General features: G+C 40.9%; 1 protein-coding gene across 1 annotated transcript; it reads right to left on the bottom strand.

The window, feature by feature from the left end:
- Positions 1-430: 430 nt before the first annotated feature.
- Positions 431-17,651, bottom strand: ephb4b (eph receptor B4b). Its single transcript, XM_051879213.1, has 17 exons — positions 17,038-17,651; positions 12,262-12,332; positions 11,876-12,163; positions 10,327-10,714; positions 7,555-7,710; positions 7,133-7,462; positions 6,914-7,038; positions 6,141-6,300; positions 5,959-6,058; positions 5,008-5,069; positions 4,283-4,396; positions 3,870-4,117; positions 3,578-3,793; positions 2,566-2,715; positions 1,567-1,760; positions 1,136-1,294; positions 431-992 (listed from the first exon to the last, which is right to left on the bottom strand). Exons 1-17 carry the CDS (start codon positions 17,111-17,113, stop codon positions 893-895), a joined length of 2,937 nt encoding a protein of 978 aa, XP_051735173.1. The 5' UTR covers positions 17,114-17,651; the 3' UTR covers positions 431-892.
- Between the last annotated feature and the right edge of the window lie 3,758 nt (positions 17,652-21,409).

The following is a 21,409-nucleotide window of genomic DNA, read 5'->3' as shown; positions in this document are numbered from 1 at the left end:
ACGCCCACATCTCAACATCCAATCCATAACCGATGCACAGAACAAAGCCCCGCCCTACATTTTTCACTATTTTACTTCTACTACTTCAGGACTTGAACATCTCTGTAACTGCGATTCAGTTCTCTAGAAGACACACACGTCACTTATCAGATCTGTTCACACACACACACACACACACACACACACACACCTTTCACAAGGTGATTATCCTGAATAACACAAACTCGTGTGTGAGTGTTTGTGTATCTTATCAAATGATGAGGAATTTAATAGCGTGAACAAACAGAGACGGACTGACGCCTCACTCAACACACACACACACACACACACACACACACACACACACACACACACACGCACACACACACAAGAGTGAGCCTGTAATAATGCTGAATGTAAATAAAACCAACAAAACACACTTGAGCGGCTCTGGGTGGGAGGGGTCAGCGTGAATCTTTAATGTGATTGGTCACACAGATTACACTTAGTTTGATTGACAGCTCCCACAGTACTTTGGCTAAACAAACATTCGTTCATTATTTGTGCAGTTCTGATACGTACAAAATAATTACAAAATAATCTCACATTATAATAATAAAAATAATAATTATAATGAACCTTCAATGTGAAGATCCGATTAAACTCCCATAATGCACGGCAACAGTAACACGTCATATTCCAATGTCCCGTGTTTCCTGTAGAAGTCTGTGACGTAACGCTCGTCTGTCTCTCTTCATGACCTGAGAGGAATCCATCAGTCCGAATCAAACGACAAGAATAAAAACTCCCTCTGATTGGCTGGTTCTGTGACACTCCACAGTGATTGGTCGACTGGTCGTGGACGGACTGATCCATAAGAGCTAGAGGCAGAAGCAGGGGATGCTGGGAAGCGTCAGTATCGCAGGGACCCGCTGTGGATTTGGAGCGTTTGGACGCTGGACAGAATCTTCTTCTGGTGTCCCGCTAAAGTCACGCCGATCCGCAGGAGATCCCTGAACAAACAACACGTCGCCTGTTTTAATATCACTGATAGATAATTACTCTATATTTTATAGTCATTTTAAAGTTTTAGTAATTTTGTTGTGTAACTTTTTTTTCACACGTGTGTGTGTGTGTGTGTGTGTGTGTGACTCACTCAGTGCAGATGTGTGAGATGAGCTCGATGGAGGTGAATCCGGCCTGCAGGAAGCCGTCCTCGTATCGCTCCATCTTGATGGCCCGGAGCCAGTCGCCCACAGAACTGCAGTGAGACAGAGGAGGAGGAGGACGCTGGTCCAGCAGAGGGTGAGACGGCCTGAGAGACACACCAGTGTGTGTGTTAGAATGATGGATCATGTGACACTGAAGAATGGAGTAATGATGCTGATCACAGGAATAAATCACAGGTCACATGTTCTGCACTTGAATTTCAGGAACATTCAGGAACATGTTTGTGTGTACGGATGGATCAGAATGGAAAGTGCAGGATGCAGCAGTGAAGGTGATTAACTTCCATTTCAGCTTCCCACCCAAACACTTCCTGTCACACACACTCATACACACGTGTGTTTGTGTGGATGTACTGACCCGTCCGGGATGCGTCCGGTGATTTTGAGCGAGGCCGGGTTTCGGATCAGTCTGTCCAGCGCGGAGACAATGGCGCAGAAGCGCGGACGGGACGATCGCTCCTTCTGCCAGCAGTCCAGCATGAGCTGGTGCAGAGACGCAGGGCATTCTGGGGGAGGAGGGAGGCGGTAGTCCTGCTCGATGGCGTTAATCACCTGATCATCAAACAGATTCATCATTTAATAATGTCCAGATAAAACAAACACACACAAACCTCACAATAATCACGTGTCTCAGACTGTTTAATTAATCGGCTGAAACCAGTTTAACACTCAATATTCACTGAAAACTGCTTTATTCACTGATATATCAACACTCACACATCACAGCTCCGCTCAGATTAGATTTGCTGATATTATGATAATAATGCTTAAAGAAAGACAATAAACAGCTCCTTCTGACGCTATTTCAATATTTTAATTATTATCACAAAATAATGTTTTATTATCATCACAAAAAACAGTGCACATTTTCTGCAAAATTCTTCAAATTACCGGTCATTCTGATTGCAAAAATCACAAAAAAAAAAAAGTGGTATCCTAATTATAAAAAACAGTTCATTTTCCGCAAAATTTCTGGAAATTACTACTCAAAAATCAGTCATTTTGAGCAGAAAAAAATTACAAAAAAATCATATCCTAATTACGAAATAAACAAAAAAAAATTAGCAAAATTCTGGAAATTATCGCATCAAAATAAGTCATTTTGATTGCCCAAAAAAAAACCCCACCAAAAAGTGGAATCCTAATTATAAAAGAAAAAACATTGCAATACCGCCACTAAATCAGTCAGTTTTAACGGAAAAGAATTTCGAAAACAAAAACTTGCGAAATCCGTTGAATTATTATAGATTACAACATCAATATCTTTAAAAATGTGTCAAGCGACATCATAAACGTCAAAAAGCGAGATGAAAGCGAATGTATGTGTAAACGTGTGAATGTACGGTGAGCGACTCACGTCCTGGTTGCTCATGTCCCAGTACGGTCTCTCTCCGAAGGACATGACCTCCCACATGACGATGCCGTAGCTCCAGACGTCAGACGCGGACGTGAACTTGCGGAAGGCGATGGCTTCAGGAGCCGTCCAGCGGATGGGAATCTTCCCGCCCTGACGAACACAGAGAGCGACACTAAACCATCATCACAGTCCCTCAAGAGCTTCAACAAACACAACTCTAAATCAAACACATGGAGCTTGTTTCAGATCCTGATCATTTACTATTTAGTCGCAAAATCATCGTAAGACACAGTTAATTCATTAAGCCACGGTAAGTGATCCAACTCTGTCATGTCAATGAACATGATCGAATGAGTTTCTCTCCACATTTCATTTTTTTTTTTCTCGAAATTTAACAAGTTTAATTTGGCATTGTAATGGCTTTAATCTTGAGATGCTTTTATTTTTATATTATTGCTTGGCCCTAATACTCTTCCGTAGTGTGGAGTATTGACGAAAATTCAGTGAATTAAGTCATTGTGATTGCAAGTATCACAAAAAATTTTATCTTAATAATAAAAAAACAAAAACAAAGGAAATTTGCTGCAAAAGTTCTGGAAATTACTGCCACAAAATCAGATATTTTGATCACAAAAAGTGATATCCTTACTATAAAAAACACTGAATACTTTTTGCAAAATTCTGGAAATCACAGCCAATAAATCAGTCATTTTGATCGCAAAAAAAAAAAAAAAAAAAAAACACAAAAAAGAAACATCCTAATTATAAAATAAACATCACAAATTCTCCACAAAATTCAGGAAATGACCACTACAAAATCAGTCATTTTTAATCACAAAAAATCTAAAAAAAAGTGATATCCTAATTATTAAAAAAGTAAATTTTCAGTAAAAATCTGGAAATTACCGCCACAAAACCAGTCAATCAGGCTGAAGCGTGTTTTAAAGTGTTTGGCTCATATGTGTGTTTCAGTGTGACGAACACAGAACATCTGAACGCAGCAGATTCTCACCAGTGAGCTGGTGTACGTGGGGTCGGACGAGTTCTCCGTCAGGAACCGGGACAGGCCGAAGTCTGACACCTTACACACCAGGTTACTGTTGACCAGGATGTTCCGCGCCGCCAGGTCACGGTGAACGTAACTCATCTCCGACAGGTACTTCATACCGGACGCGATCCCACGCAACATCCCCACCAGCTGGATGGGCGTGAACTGACCGTCATTCAGCTGCAGACAGAGAGAGAGAGACACGTGAGACAGAGAGACACACCTGACCACTTCAGACCCACAGACAGGTACTGACCCGCAGGAAGGAGTCCAGCGCGCCGTTCTCCATGTACTCGGTCAGAATCATCACGGGACAGGAAGCTGTGATCACTCCCTCCAGGTGAATGATGTTGGGATGCTGGAACTGACCCATGATTGACGCCTCAGACAGGAAGTCCCGCCTTTGCTTATCCGTGTAGCCGCCCTTCAGCGTCTTAATGGCCACATAGTTCTCTTTCTTCCCGGGAACCTTGAGCCGGCCGCGACACACCTCGCCGAACTCACCTGCACGCACATGGCATATGAAGAATATCAGATTCACACACACACAAAGACGAAACATGAGCTGCGCTTTCATCAGGTGTGTGTTCTGTGTTACTGCTGTTCACGCTGGAAACACGAGCCTCGCGCCACACCTGCGCACAACAATCACACACACACGGTTCTCACCGGCACCAATAACTTCCTCGATTTTGACAAACGACACGTCGATCTCTTTGGCGAACTCCCTCACGGCCTCGTTCGGATCCTCGTACGTGAACGGATCGATGTAGACTTTAATCCCTGTGAGAAACACACACACACACACACAAGACAGGGTTATTAAACTAAAACCATAAAAATACATGTTTGTTAATTAAATAAATGTAAACTGAAATAAGGTAAAATATTAAAAAACTTAAAATAATACACAGAATTACTAAAACTAAATACAATGAAAACAGAAAATAAAATAAATATAAAAATAAAAACTTATTTCAGCTCATTTTTCACTTAGTTTAAAATTTTTCGTTTAACTTGATTTACTACAATAACTAAATTAATACAAACTGTATAGAACACTAATATTAGAATGTGTTCAGATCTTACACAAACTTATATTTATATTAAGTCAGTCACACTGTAAAAAGTGTGTTTGTTCCTGCTTGATCAAACACTGACTTCATGTTATCAGTTTTTGGGATTAGTAAAAATAATAAAAACACAGTTAATGTAAAGCACATTTTATTTTGTTAGATTAGTGGCGTCAAAGACTCTTAATCCGCCCGTGGCATTAATGCAACAGTGAACAACTGACGTCCACATCACATGTTCCCGCTGGTCTGGACCTGTTTGTGTGACATCACGATCTTCATCACTCTCACATGTAACACAGACGATCTGGTCAAACTCACCCTGACCCATCAGGAACTGGCCGCTCTTATCCGGGTCTGGATCCCTGGTCCGGTTGGAGCGCCTGAGGAACACACACACACACACACACGTTTAGAGAGACGGATTCCACTGTGAGACCAGCGTGATCTTCTTGTTCTTTGTTTATATGTGATAAGATTACCAGAGGTGTGTGTGTGTGTGTGTGTGTGTGTTTGTGTGTGTGTGTGTGACAGAATTCCTCTCGCATGACTCTTATGAGTTTCTGCCTGTTGTGTGAGAGACCCTGCAGCTGTTCGTCTCTTTACGAGTGTGTGTGAGAGTGTTTGTGTGTGTGTGCGCGTGTAGTTTGATAGTGTTTGTGTTGTTCAGCAGCTGTGATGTCATCTGTCTGTTGAAGGGACATAAATCTGCCTGTTTGGGGCTGAAAGTCATTATTCACCAATAAAGTAAATCATATTGATTTAATTATTTAATTTTAATTATAATAAGTACAGGATTCTTCATGTCACATGTGATTTAATGCAGTGATGTTTTAATAGATGATATGTTCTCATTTACATATAAACATATGTGTGTGTGTGTGTGTAAGAGAGAGAGAGTGTGTGTGTGTGTGTGTGTGTGTGAGTGAGAGAGAGAGAGAGAGAGAGAGAGAGAGAGAGAGTGTGTGTGTGTGCGCTCCTGGGGTCAGATTCATTGTTCCAGTAAGAGTCTGTATGGAGACAGCACTGGGTGGACACATCCTGTTCCCTTCACACACACACACACACACACACACACACACACACACACACACACACACACACACACACATCATGAACCAGATCATCTCCAGGTTTATTTATGCGAGTGTGTGTGTCTGAGGTGTGTGTGTGTGTGAGTATATGTATGCAGGTAAAGTTGGATATATGCATGATAGCTGTCAAAACCCCGCCTCCTCATTCAAGCACCAATCACATCCTCACATATCTCACCTGAAGCAGAACACGGCAACAATCACCACAGCAATGAGAACGAGCAGTCCTATAGCAACCAGCACACCGGTGAGCATCATCCGCGACGGAGATTCTTCATCTGATAGAGACACACTGTTAGCTGTTGATAAGGTGTGTGTGTGGGTGTGTGTGCGGGTGTGAGTGTGTGTGTGTGTGCGTACCATCAGGAAGCGTGCTGATCGTGGCGGCCGGGCTGAAGTGACCGTATCCCGCCGCGGTTCTCGCTCGGACCTGCACCTGGTACTGTGACGCACGAGCCAGATCGTTCAGAACCACCGAGTTACTTTTACTGCTGATGTACTGCCATCCATCTTCCTGACCCTACAGCACAGGTCAAAGGTCAGGTACAGGTGGAACACACACACAGCACTGTATATATAACTGTAACAATAGCTACTGATAACGATAACTATATTTATAACGATACCCATAACAATAGTCATAACGATAACTATGATAACTATAACAATAACTATTGAAATCTATAACAGTAACTATAACGATAAATAACAATGACTATGACAGTATCTATAACAATAAGTATAGTGATAACTAACGATAACGATAACTATAACAATTACTATAACAATAATGTAACTTTAATAATAACTAACAGTAACTATAACGATAAGTAACGATAACTATGACAGCATCTATAACAATAACGATAAATATTGTTATAACTAACGATAACTATAATGATAATGTTAACTATAATAATAATTTTAACAGTAACTATAATGATAAGTAACGATAACTATGACAGCATCTATAACAATAACGATAAATATTGTTATAACTAACGATAACTATAAGAATTACTATAACGATAATGTTAACTATAATAATAACAGTAACTATAACGATAACTAAAACAGTAACTCCTGACGTAAGGTGAGGTAGAGGTGAAACACGCGCAGCTCGTCCGTCTCACCTTCAGACTGTAGCGCAGCTGATACTCCTGAATGTTGTGATGCGTCTGCGCAGGAACCGTCCAGCTGAGAGAGACGCTGCTCTCGGACGCTTTCGTCCTCCTGACACCGGACACTGGAACAGCCACTACACACACATTCACACTGTTAATGTCTGTGATATCGTTCGTTATGGTTATATAGTGTGTCTGTGGACAGAGTTTGTTATCTACAGCACTGACCGTCTCTGCTGGTGGTGATGTTGACAGAGCTGGAGGCGGGGATTGTGTGACTGACAGCGCTCACTCCGTTCTGGGACAGAACTGTGAAGGTGTAGGTGGTGTGTGGGAGGAGCCCGCGGATGATGACGCGCCTCGCGGTCACGCCCACCTGCCCCGGCCTGTAGGTGACGCTGTCTGCACACAGAACGCACTCGGAGCCTCGGCAGCGCACGCACTCCACGCTGTAGCTGAGATCGGAGCGCCCACCGCGGTCCAGAGGCTCCGACCACTCCAGAGTGACCACGGTGTCATTGATCTGATAGATGATGCCACGCGGAGCCGACGGCGGTTCTGAGGGAAGAGGTCAGAGGTCACATACATGCGGTCTATGAGAATGGCTGACACTGTGTGTGTGTGTGTGTGTGTGTGTGTGTGTGTCTCACTGGTGCAGGCTGAATCAGGGTAGTCACTGGTGGCACGGTAGAATCCTGAACGACACAGACACACACTGGATCCAGCGGAGTGTGTGTTACTGTTGTCTGGACACACTCGACACAAACTCCCGCCAACAGACGCTTTATACTGGCCTGATCCACACGCTACGAATGAACACACACACGACAGACATGAGAGGACATATACAACACACACTGAACAATCAATGGATCAGGGTTATTATAGTTAACTAAAACTAAAACCATAAGAAACCTTTTGTGTGTGTGAGAGTGTGTGTGTGTGTGTGTGTGTGTGCACAAGCATGTGTGTGTAGTTGTGGGGGCTGGTGTTGGTTAAACACTTAATCTGGTCTCAGGCCCTCAATGACCCGCCTGTTGTACTGAAATAATAGAGTCAGATGGGGCGTGTGACACACACACACACACACACACACACACACACACACACACAAAGAGAAGGCAGATACAAAGCGTAATTAGTGCAAACAAATTCAGCCACCTGCTGCAGTCTGTGTGTGTGTGTGTGTGTGTGTGTGTGTGTGTGTGTGTGGTTAAAGTTCGAGAGTTAAATGTGACAAAAGCTCTTCTGTGGACATCCTCAAAGATACAAAACAAATAAATCATTCATAAATGATTCATAAACAAACAATGTGTCAAAGAGGATCTGTCTTTAGTGTGTAATGTTGCTGTTTAATCATGAAAAAGGCGGGAGTTCTTCTCTATATCAGTGTCAGTGTTTCTGAACTCCTGAAACGCCTCCATCTTGAGTTTTCTTCACAATATTTAAATAATTCATGCACAGAATAAAGGGGCGGGGCCTGGTTGAGTTAGTTAGTAGTGTGTTGAAACTGGCGGTCATGGTAAGGGGCGGGACATTTCCCAAACACCAATCACAACACACTGCTCCAGCCGACCAATCAGAGCACACTGTGCTTTCCAGAAGGAGGGGCTTCATAGAGACAGGAACTAAACAGAGCGTTACTGACAGACTGGGAAGAGAGGAGCTGAACAATGGAGAATATGAGGAAAATAATCAACATTCAAGCAGGAGAAACTGTTCTAGTAGAGCACAAAATCACAATCAAGACTTTGTGAACAGGCATAGTATCATCTCTCTTTAAAGGGCACCTATTATGCCCTTTTCACAAGATGTAATATGAGTCTCTGGTGTCTCCAGAATGTGTCTGAAGTTTCAGCTCAAAATACCCCACAGATCATTTATTATAGCTTGTCAAATTTGCCCCTATTTGGGTGTGAGCAAAAACACGCCGTTTTTGTGTGTGTCCCTTTAAATGCAAATGAGCTGCTGCTCCCGGCCCCCTTTCCAGAAGAGGGCGGAGCTTTAACAGCTCGCGCTTCGGTCGCTCAACAACAACAAAGCTGGAGAATCTCACGCAGACAAAATGAGGATTGTCAGTAACGGTGTTCAGCCTTACATTGTTCAAACCGGAGTCGACACTGATGGAGAGACTCAGGAAGAAGTTACAACTTTTGTCCTTCGGATGAGACGTTAAACCGGCGTCCTGACTCTGTGGGGTCGTTAAAAATCCCAGGATGTCCTTCAAAAAGAGTAGGGGTGTAACCCCGACATCCTGGCCACATTTGCCCATTGGCCTCTGTCCATCATGGCTTCCGAATCATCCCCATATACTGATTGGCTTCATCACTGTCTCCTCTCCACCAATCAGCTGGTGGGTGGTGGGCGTTCTGGCACAATATGGCTGCCGTCGCATCATCCAGGTGGATGCTGCACATTGGTGGTGGTTGAGGAGATTCCCCCTTCCATATGTAAAGTGCTTTGTGTACCCAGAAAAGCACTATATAAATGTAAGGAATTATTATTATTATTATTATTATTTTAGAATGAAACTGGACGTTTCTGAATGGTTAGTGGATAAATTTATGTAGTTGCTGTGGAGTTGATTCAACTCATCCACTAGCATGTGCCGTCATGTTAATCTTTTGTGTTGAATTGACCCTCGTTTGTGAAGCAGTCCGGCGTAAAATGACGGCATGTCAACAACACTCTACTACAACAACTCTTCCTCTTCTCTAAAGCAGCCCAACATGGCCCCGCCCCCTTTGTTTAGTGTTCTCGGGGGCGGGGTTTATGTTAATTTTAGGGTTAGTGATGTCACCAACCCGGGATAAAGCTCGTTGTAGTCCCTACCAGCCGTTTAAAACGTGATTTCTGTAAAAGAAACTATCTCCTTTGCATTGAACTTTGAGCGTCGTAACTTTGCAGATGTTGTTTACGCTCAAACAGCAACATTACACAAAAAAGTGAAATCATAATCAACAATCCCTTTAAAGATGTATGAAGATGAGGAAATAACGGTCAGAGCGATTATCATCCATCTGTAGTCAGTCTAATTACATTCAAGTAAAACAACAGCAGACAAACATGTTCCTCCAGGGAGATGAAGAAAGAGGAACGCAGGAGAGAGACAGATCACATTACCCATAATCCTCAGCCACACCCAACAGACCAATTCCTACTCATTAAAAGAGCATTTCATCAAGCTCTATTAGAAACATCAACTCACACACACACAGCGTTCAGTATAAACACAGCTGCTTTGCATTGAGTTCACAGAGAGAGAGACGCTTTCCTCAGGAGGACAGAAACTGGCGGACAGACAGACGAGGGTGACAGACAGACGGCTCATTTAGAATGTGACACGCACAATTAACACCTAAAACAGCGCAAGCTCAGACTGAATGTCTGATGTCATTTCCTGTAGCCGTTGCATCACTCACCCCTGCAGCGATCCGAGTCCACAGGCTCGTATCCCGGTTTACATGCGCACGTTGACGACGGAGGCCCCACCCACTGGCCGTCCTCCCCGCAGAACATGGTGGGCGGAGCCACGTTCTGACCCATGGGGGCGGAGTTCTCCACGCACACGCCCTCCGCCTGCTGCACCAGAGAATGAGGGAGCGTCTCAGGGAAGGAGGAGAAGGCCCGTGTGACGGCGGGACACTTCTTGAAGAACACCCTTACGGACAGCAGTGCCATACACGCGCCCTGAGTCTGGAAGGCCAGATAGAAGCCTCTCTTCGACAGCGGACCCACGCGCACCGTCTTCACGTTGGACTTCCTCTCTCCGCCACGGCGCAACAGGAAGTCGGCCGCCACGGTGTCCACCTGCAGCACAATATTTACAATATTTCCGATACAATATCGTTGTGTTTTTAAACATTTCACATTACGCATAAGGTGTTTCAATATGGTATTACTGTAGAAATGTAGCAATTTAGTTTATTATTTAGTTAGTTTTGTATAATGTTAGGTTTGAACTAAAGTATGTAAACTTGCAAATTGGCCTGTAAGTTGATAGAGTTTTGATGATGTTTGTGTCAGAAGAGTTTGTGTAAATTGAAACATGTCATCACTGAATGCATTACAATGATGATAACTGTGAGAAGAGTGACCTCAGCACTGAGAAACTGTAGTCAACTACATTCATTAACTATGTTAAAGTCAGTAAAAATTTAATTATAAATAAAAGTATTGTCAGTAAAAAATCTAGTTCATCCCAGCTAACAGGGAACGTTCTGGCAAGGTTCTCTCAAAGTTGTGGAGTTATCTGGTCTTAAATAATGTTCTCAAAATGTTATTTGTACATCGCTCATGGAGTATTTTTTTCTGAAACGTTTGTTTAGTGTTTTTTAAATGTTACTACTTGTTTCAGAGAACATTCAAAAGTAACGTTCCCATAATGTTTGAAGAATGGAATGTTTCCTTAACGCTCATATAACCAAGAAAAAACGCTTTTAAAACAGACAATTTTTTTAATGTTCAGAGAACATTCAGAAATAACGTTTTCATAAAATGTTAGCAAAATATTCTTAGAACATCTTTTTGTTAGCTGTGTCTCAGCACTAGCGTGTGAGTGTTTTATTTTTTTAAATTTTGTGTGTTTAAAATTTTTATTTTAATTTTTAAAATGCTGTTGATCGGTTTCTGACTAACTTAAACACCTCTGATTGGCCACTGAGTTCACGCCCTCAACAGATCTGTGATTGGCTACAATGATCAAGGCTTCAAAAACATGATGTAAATAGATGGATCCGCTGATAGACGTCTGCTGTCAAACGCTCCTGTGCTGCTTTTGAAGCACTGATCACTGTAGCCAATCACAGACGTACTTGTTGAAGGGCGTGAACTCAAGTTAGTCAGAATCTACTCAACAGCACTCAAAATGCTAGTGGGAAATGCTGGTATTGTCACATTTTTAAAATTTTGGTACCGAAGTACTGGTACTTTTGACAACCCTTGTGTGTGTGTGTGTGTGTGTGTGTGTACCTTGCTGTAGGGGTTCTCCATCCAGGCGGGGTGTGTGCTCGTGGCCGTGTCCTCATCGCTCTGGTAGTAGTAAAGGTTAAAGGTCTCTTTGCAGGTGCGGTAGCTGGATGGCATGGCAGAACATTCCATCACGGTGAAGCGGATCTCCACGTACACCTGAGACGCGCTGCGCCGCGGAATAAACCTCGTCCGCAGCCAGTGGCTCACGGGACTGTCCATCAGACAAATCTGAAAGGTGCGGACGCTGTTCCCCTCTTCATCCAATCCGGTCACCTCATCCCACTGGGACTAGGATGACGCACATTCAGCATTAAAATCAGCTTATACTTTAACCTGGAATATTCTGAGTTTGTGTGTGTGTGTGTGTGTGTGTGTGAGTGTGTCACCTCAGGGTCACTGTTGGGGTGGATGGTCCATCTCAGATCAGATGTTTGTAGTTTTGTGTTCATCAGCACCTCTGAGAGACAGAGAGAGACTGTTATACAGAAGAACATCATCTGATGAGAAATGATTCATTTCTATGAACAAACTTGTGTGATGTTTTACTGCTGATGACTAAACGCTCACATTACCCAACATCATAATCATGATCAGAGGTTCAGAACTCACTGCCTTCAGCTGTTTTAGTTGTTTTGACATTAAATTAAATCCAAGTCGTTTCCAACTTGTAATTACAAGCCGGAAACTCATAGTTACGGTAAATGTGATTTCAGGCATATTTAATGCAGTATGATGTGTTTATGACGAGTTTTTACTGTAAATCAGCGCACAGGCGTCTGCTCGAGGAAGGCTAATGCTGTGCAAACAGAGCGCTAGCGATCAACGCCCAGTTTAACATCTGAACCTCTTTCCATTTCATCTGTCATGATTAAAAACGACACGTCAAACGGCAGCGAGTTTAACGACGGCAGTCGCTTTACACAAAGAATAGGAAGAACACGGGAGGAGCGGGAAATGTCCCAGCATTCTGTCTGTCTGTCCGTCTCTCTCTTCTATTGTTTCCAGTGAAAACACAATGATACCCAGGAGGCAGTTCAGAGCCAAAAAAGTGATCGAGTGACATTTTCATTTATTACACACATGCACACACACGCACACACACACACGCACGCACGCGCACACACACACACACACACACGCAGGAGGGCTGGCAGAAATCCTGCTCATTCCTGAGTGTCCGTGGAGCGGAACAGCAAAATTACAGCTCACACTGGACACACACACACACGCACGCACGCACGCACGCGCACACACACACACACACACACACACACACCTCTAATCAACTCATCGCTAATTACAGAGTGAGACTGACAGAATGAAAGAGAGAACTTGAGGAAGATCCAGCAGATCTCACACACACACACACACACACTTTCACATTTCTATCCCCTTACTCTAAACCTATAAAACTTTTAGCATTTTTTGAATTTTAAAAGTATGTTTTTAAGCTATTTGGTTCGCGAGGACACAGGAAGTCTGTCATCATTTCATCACTCATCAATTCAAATATGACTGGCTCTCCAGCTCCTCCCATCTGGCAGCTGATTGGATAAGAGGTAATGGAGCATGTGATTGGCTGAGGACGGGTTAATTAGGCTGTGTTCTAGAGGCTCTCGGTTTAATTACAGTAACGAGCTTGACACGCTCTCCAAAACAAACACTCTAGCAGCTACAAGCATCCATTCATACACACACACACACACACACACACACACGCAGCTGTTACACCAGACACGACCAAAGCAAACAGAAGTCATTATAATCAGTGCTGCTGTCTACACTGATGGATTTAAGAATCAATATCAGTTCATATAAATGAGAATGAATTAAAATCGAGAAACTGATATTTTTACACAGCCCTAATGACTCTGTTTGGAAAGAAGTGATCGAGTGGAGTGAGTGCAAAATAAACATACTACTACTATTACTACTAATAATAGTAATTTTATTGTGAATATAATATTTTATTGTGCAACAGTTACAATTTTACAATATAAGAAATCAAGTATTTTTGAAAAAAATATTTTATTTTATAATATAACTGTAAAATCTTAATTTCTTCATTTTCAAATGTTAAACCATCGTGCTTTTATTATGACAGGCTGACAGCAAATGTATGTACGCACTGTGTGTTTATATTTAATTATTTTTATATCGAATTTTATTTCGATATAACTACAACAATATTCAGCTATTAATATTCAATATCACTCAAGTGAAGAGTGTGAATGAGATCTGAAGCGGATCAGAAGCAGACTGTGAGTGTGAATGTGAACAGAAATGGGTTCTTTAAGTTTTAATCCACTTAAACCGAGTCTAAGTTGAGAAGATTGAAGAAAAGCCCTTAAAGAGAGAAAGATGGAGGGGTCAGAGGTCACAGCCCATGATAATCCCGCTTTATCTCTCACCGCTGAGAAGAATCAGTTTAATAGGATTTATGGACATTGAGACCACCTCACACACACACACACACACAAGTTTTTTTTTTATTTTAAAGTTTCAGTAATTTTGTTGTTTGTCATTTTTTGTCTAGTTTTTATTCATTTTTACTTCAGTTTTAGTTATTTTAGTACATCAAGTTAAACTAAATGAAAATGAGAATGTTTCTGATAACATTTTGAATTGTTTTAATATTTTGTTTTAATTTTAATGTTTTTGTAATTGTCTTTTTTACCAATTTTTTTACTTTTTTTTTTACCTTTTTTTCATTTTAATTTTAACTTTTTCAATTTTGTCTTTTTCATAGTTTTATTAACTTTTATTTCAGTTTTATTTATCTTAGTACATCAAGTTAAACTACATGAAAATGACAAATGTTGTTTTTGATATTTTTATTTTTATTAAATATTTGTTTCAATTTTAACGTTTTCACAATTTTGTCTTTTTTACCTATTTTTTAAATCTCTATATAGTTTTATTAACTTTTACTTCAGTTTTAGTTATCTTAGTACAGTTAAACTAAATGAAAATGAAATAAAACAAGTTATTTCCTATTTAATTTCAGTTCATGTTTATTTAACTTCAAGTATTTATGGTGTTAGTTTTAGTCAACCCTAACAACCCTGACGGAGTCAAAAGAGCAGAAGAACCCATCGTCCGCATATTTGAAAGCCAAATGTCGGGCTGTTTGCATCTGTGAGAGCGCAGCTGCGCTGAAACACAGAGAGATTTAGCGTGTTTAGACTCAGTCTCTTCAGTTCAGCATATTGAAGCTCTCTCGGCCCTTTGATGAGGAGAGCTGTTGTTCCTGAGAGCCGTAAGCTTCTTCAGCCGCTCTATTGTTCCTCAACAATGGGCTTGAGCGAGTGACCGTCCCACCAGATTAACTAACAGCTGGTTAACTTCAGCAGCGCGGAAAACACTCGCTGATAGTGCCGGGCATGAGCTCATGAGATGAGTTTTCCACACAAACCTCCTGACTTCCAATTATTCCTTTGACTTTCGTCTGTTTTATGGCCTCTTCCTGTCGCACAGACGTGTAAAAAACCTCAAAGAATCGCGTAAATCTGAGCCGGAGCGGGACATCGCTCTCCGTGATTTAACGCCGTCTCTCTGCTGGACGCGTCCACATTATTTGGACAGTGTCAGATATTGTTGATCTTACAGGAGGACAAATGAAAGTCCTTACAGTCGTAATGACCGGAGGAGAAACACGCTCCGAACGCAGGCTGATTTAAAAACACAATGTCCATTGTGCATAAAGAATGTGTGCGGACATTAATAAATACAGTACTGATGTGTGTTTACTTCAAGAACAAGATCTGGAGCTAAAAGGTAGAAGAAATATAGTCAATAATGTTTAGTCTGTAGTCATTATAATTCACTGTATGTGTGTGTGTGTGTGTGTGTGTGATTGGATCGGACACTGATGGTGTTTCTGCTCTGTTATTGGATGATTCCGGAACTGATTTCCCCTGCGGGAATCCAGGAATCCTGGAGCGCCATGAAATGTGGAACGAATCCCTGACACACTCATCACACACACACACACACACACACACACACACTCGGAGAACGTTCACACTGGGTTAATCATCATGAGAGACTGTGATGGTCGACGTCCAAAAACTTCACAAGAAGAACTGAGAAACGCCTCTGAAGAACCTGAAACATCTAGAACCTTTAAAAAGGGATAGTTTACCCAAAAATGAACATTTTGTCATCATTTACTCACCCTTAAGTTGTTCCAAACCTGTATGAGTTTCTTTCTTCTGCTAAACACAAAAGAAGATATTTTGAAGAATGTCTGAAGCCAAACAGTTGTTGGTCCCCATTGACTTCCATAGTATTTTTTTTACAAACTCCAAAGTCAATGGGGTCCATCAACTGTTTGGTTTCAGACATTCTTCAAAATATCTTCTTTTGTGTTTAGCAGAAGAAAGAAACTCATACAGGTTTGGAACGACATGAGGGCGAGCAAATGATGACGGAAAAGATTAGAAAGACGGATGTTCTTCATGGTACCATCGATGCCAGTATAGAAGTTTTAAGAAGAGACAGAAATGGAGGTTGTTTACCACTGAAGAGCCTTTATAAGGTCTTCATGAAATCAACGTAATTCACTATAATCCAAAATGATTCTCATCCCAAAATTAAACACCAAAAAAATTCACCAGTTGCCGTAAAAGTGAACTGAATCTTCAAAAAAAGCCAGATTGTCAATGAGAGATTATAATTCAGTAACATTTTAGATCTCATTTGTTAACAATAGTTAATGCATTAACTAACATTCAATGAACTGCTAATGTTCAACTATGTAAAATGCCACATATTATTCAATTTTGTTAAATTTGTCTATAAATCAAATTTGCACAATTCAAATTCAAATAATATTGTCATGTTATAAGCTCCATAGTTGCATAAACTTGTTAAGATTGTGTCTTAAGAACTAGTTTGACCAACTAGAAATTAGTCAAGAGGTAATCATTCTTACTTTTTTAATTTAAATAAGACCAATCTACTTTTTTTAATCTGACTTCAAAAAAGTTATGAACATTCTTGAAGAAAAAATTAGATTAGATTAACTTTTAAGACTAGTTTAAGCAACTGGTCGTTTTACTTAGACAGAATTGTATTTGTTTTCTTGAAACTGCTCCCATATTAAAAGAATACTGAATACACATTTAATAATAACAGATAATAATCGATTATCATCGTACCTTCCTCTGCTGTGATGAGTCCAGTCCACACGAACCAGAACCAGAAGAGAGAAACAATCCTGAAAACATGATCCATCTCAAACTCCTGTCAGCTCATTAGATTCAGATCACAAAAATCACTTTAGTCTCTCGAATTTGATCAATCCGATTGAAATCGGTCCTCAAAACTTCTATATATAAATCTTTAAAAAGTTAAGCAGCTCATGAATAACTTTCGGCAAGTAACTTAACTAAACTAATTTCTGTCCACTTCAGAGTACATTTCACACATATTAGGATAAAATCTTAAATCCAAACTGAATCAGATCCAGGTCATAAATTCAGATTCTGCTCAAATCCTACTGAAACACAATCCTGCGTTATGCGCGTCCGTGTGAGTGCGCGTCCCCTATCCTGCGATGAAGAAAAAATTCCCTAATCCCAGAAGTGCATCCGTTTAAAGTCGTTTATACTCCACTCATCGCTGCGTTTGAACCGAAAAGTCCCATCGACAAAAACATTTAAACAACTATCCCAAGAAACTCTGAGTTTCGCTCGACGCGAACTTTCCCTCAGGACTGAGCGCGAGACGCAGAGGTGGTTGATCGCGAGGCTGAGGACTGCAGCAGATCCCGCCCACCACCAGGCAGAGAACCGGCATCTCATTGGTCCGTCCGGCTGTCTGTAGAGATGAAACATGAGCGCGCTTTTATGTAGATTGACAGTAATATCTGGCCAGTATTCCATTTTTTTATTTAATTAGGCTGATCTCATCAGATTTTTGTTTGTATAGATGGAGGCCCAAACCGGCAGAAGTTTTAATAAATAAATGTAACAATAGAAGAATAAAGGAATAAATTGAATTCATTTTAATTAAATTTAATTCTTTTTTTTTTGTATAACTTCCCTTAATTCATTATTTTCTGTATTTATTTTTGTATTATTAATTGTATTATTAATTTTTGTATAAATTAACTGCATTAATTTATGTAAATTCCTTTTAACGATTGTTTATGTATTTATTCTTTTAGTTAATTATTTAACTATTTATTTATTCTTTCATCTATTTATTTATTCGTTCATTTCGCGGGTTTGGGTGTCACGTGTGTCTGAATCGATAATTATGACATAAAAAAGTAATTATTATGACACAGAAAGTCATAATTTCGACATTTTATCTTTTTATTATGACTTACTGTGTCATAATTTCGACTTTTATGTTATAATTTCGACCTTTATTTCATACTTATGATTCAAACATTTTTTTCTTATGTGGCGGAAATGGTCTTCCATTTTAAATGTTATAAAACGTCATGAATTGAGTGTTTGACTCGAAAGACTTTATCTCTCTGTGGTTTGATGCGGTTTATGACAGTGTTTCAGTGTTTCTCACGCTGTGATCAGGGTGTGAATCGCCTCACGCGCTCCCGCGAGCTTTTTCACGCTCCATGTGCTATTGTTCGCGCGCGTTAAAGCTCCATTAAAGCTCGCGCTCACCGGTGAGATGAGAGACAGTACCGGAGGTGACGGTAACACGAGAAACACAGACACACACACACACACACACTGGCTGCTGTGAGAAATATGATGAGCACACACCATTACAAAAGAATTACCATGGTAACTGTAGTTTATGCCAAAATACCATAGTTACTGTAACAGGGGGTTCGAGAAATTTACATTAACAAGAAAACACACACACACACACACATTTTTTATTGTGTGTTTTAATTTTGTTTGTAAATAAGCACACATGTGAAGTTCATGATGTTATGATTTGATTTGATTTACAGTATATATAGATATAGAGAGAAACTCATCAGAGACAGAGAGTGTGAATTAGCTGTCTGTCTTTAATGTGTTTGTGTGTAAAGTGAGTTTCACAGGTGTGTAATGTTGTATTGTGTGAAGTGTTACTGCAGTCACTCCCTGTTTCACAGACAGTGTGTGTGTGTGTGTGTGTGTGTGTGAAACTAAATGACTCTCTTGATTTGACCATCAGATTGTGTTACTGTGAGCAAACCGTCTGTTATCAGACACACTCGGCTGATCTCAGATCAGACTTTACGTCCTTCAAAAGTCGTGATTCATTTTTATCATTATTTTAATGTATCTGGATTTAAGAGTGTTAACCCTAACCCTTCAAGAACCGTCTTCTGTAAAGACACTGTAAAGACTGTTTTGTAGAATAACAAGTTTCAACAGATGTTAAAGGTTCTTTACGGATCTACGGATGGCATTAAAGAATCTTTCTCTTCAAGCGTGTTTGAGCAGGAGCCGGTCAGAATCATGATTGAACGAGATCTTCCTGACGGTGTTGAAGTGTCAGTAATGAGAGCTGTGAAACATCACAACATCTGCTGCTGCCTTCAGAGCTTCTGTTTCACCGAAAACACATTCAGATCACTGAACAAGTCCAGTCAGATTCATTTCTACAGCGCTTTATAGAGCACAGATCGTGTCAAAGCAGCTTCAGAGTCATAAACAGAAAAACAACAGAATCAGTGATGAAAACTTCATCAAATATGAGATAAAGTCAATTCAGTTCAGTTCAATTATAGTGTCAATGTTGCAAAATTAATCAGTTATGAAACAAAATCAATTCATTTCAATTTGATTCAATTCAGTTCAATAACAGAGTTAATGCTGCAAAGTTCAATTGTGAAACATTCGGTTTCAGCTCTAAAGCAGCTCTACAGAAGACAATAGAGTCAGTATTCAGCTCAATTCAGTTCATGATCAAGAAGGTCAAGCTTCAGTTACTGAATCAAAACATCACAGAAATGATTAACGTCCAAACGGACTGTTTCTGTACTCGTCTTCATTAGTGAGTTTCTGTGGAATATTTCCATCACACACAGACACTCGAGAGGCTCGTATATCTGAGAGCAGTGACACACATCGACCCTCAACAAAGACACAGACGGGGACAATAGGGGCCCCCAGGGGTCGCCACGGAGATGCCTGTGAGCACCACACCCGCTCCAGCGGCCCCCATGACATCATAACGCAGGAAGCAGTGGCAGCGCTCCACTTCCTGTCTGGCTCCAGTGAAGATGCTGGATGATCCGTCTGACAGCAGGCCGAATGCCTCTCTCATGACATCACTGATCACATGATGCTCAGAACTAGTGTGCTAGTTAGTGCACATCACAGCGCTAGATCTGCTTCATCTCTCAGTTCACATCATGACGTGTGTGTGTGTGTGTGTGTGTGTGAGATGTGCTGTGTGCTCATCACAGGTCATTAGTGTCACTCACCCACACAACACCACTGACAGACGACCCACACACACACACACACACACTCAATGTGTTTATTGTCTGTGTGTGTGTGTGTGTGTCGTGTCATATGAATGATGGTCTCTTCTCAACTTCTGACCTCTGTCTCTCTCCCTGTCTGTCTGTCCTGCTGATATTCACACAAACACAGACACACACTTCATAAAGAAGTTCACATTACTTCAGATTCGAGCAATCTAACGTGTGTGAGTGTGTGTGTGTCTTAACTCACATACATACAATAAATTAAAACTTTGTGTACAATTCCAGAACATTCAGATAATTGTTACACTGTTCTGAACACACAACAGACACACACAGACCATGATGATGATGAGTAGGAGTGTGTGTGTGTGTGTGTGTGTGTGTGTGTGTGTGTGTGTGTGTTGTGTTATTCTGACCTCTAGTGGTTGTAAATATTATGACAATCAGATTCAACTGACCCCTGCTAGCTGCACATTCTCCTCTCTCTCTCTCTCTCTCTCACACACACACACACACACACACACACACACAAAACACACTCTCTAAACACAAAAATACACAAAACATTCTCACAGACACAAAACACACACACACACACCCACACTCACAAATAGACACAAACACACACACACACACTCTCACACACTCAAAAACATACACACACAAAACAAACACTCTCTCACAAACACACACACTCACAAACACACACTCACACACACACACACACACACACTCATGTCAAATCTCGCTGGACATGGAAGGTGAAGATGAGTGCACTGCATTGTGGGATACAGTTTCTTACTCATTACAGTTGTTCACAATAGTTAAGACACATTTCTTCACAACATTAAACACAAAATCAAATTTTCATTCACAAAACCACGGACTCTTCTGGCAAAATCAAACAACCGGCTCGAAATCATATAAATGAATATATTGTACACTGAATGTACTGCAAGTATAGTATTATTTAGTTCTGAATGTCTGTATATTCAGCACTTACTGTCAAAATTCAGTAGCCCAACTGAAAAAACCCAAAAAGCATGTTTCACTCAACTGCAAGATCAGATTCTGTCTCAGCATCACGTCTTCATGTTGCTCCGGCCTGAGGACTGTCCACATCACAG

Source organism: Ctenopharyngodon idella, chromosome 22, assembly GCF_019924925.1.
Source record: "Ctenopharyngodon idella isolate HZGC_01 chromosome 22, HZGC01, whole genome shotgun sequence".
Lineage (NCBI taxonomy): Eukaryota > Metazoa > Chordata > Actinopteri > Cypriniformes > Xenocyprididae > Ctenopharyngodon > Ctenopharyngodon idella.
The sequence above is the reverse complement of the archived record's forward strand: the minus strand, read 5'-3'. Positions and strand labels throughout refer to the sequence as shown.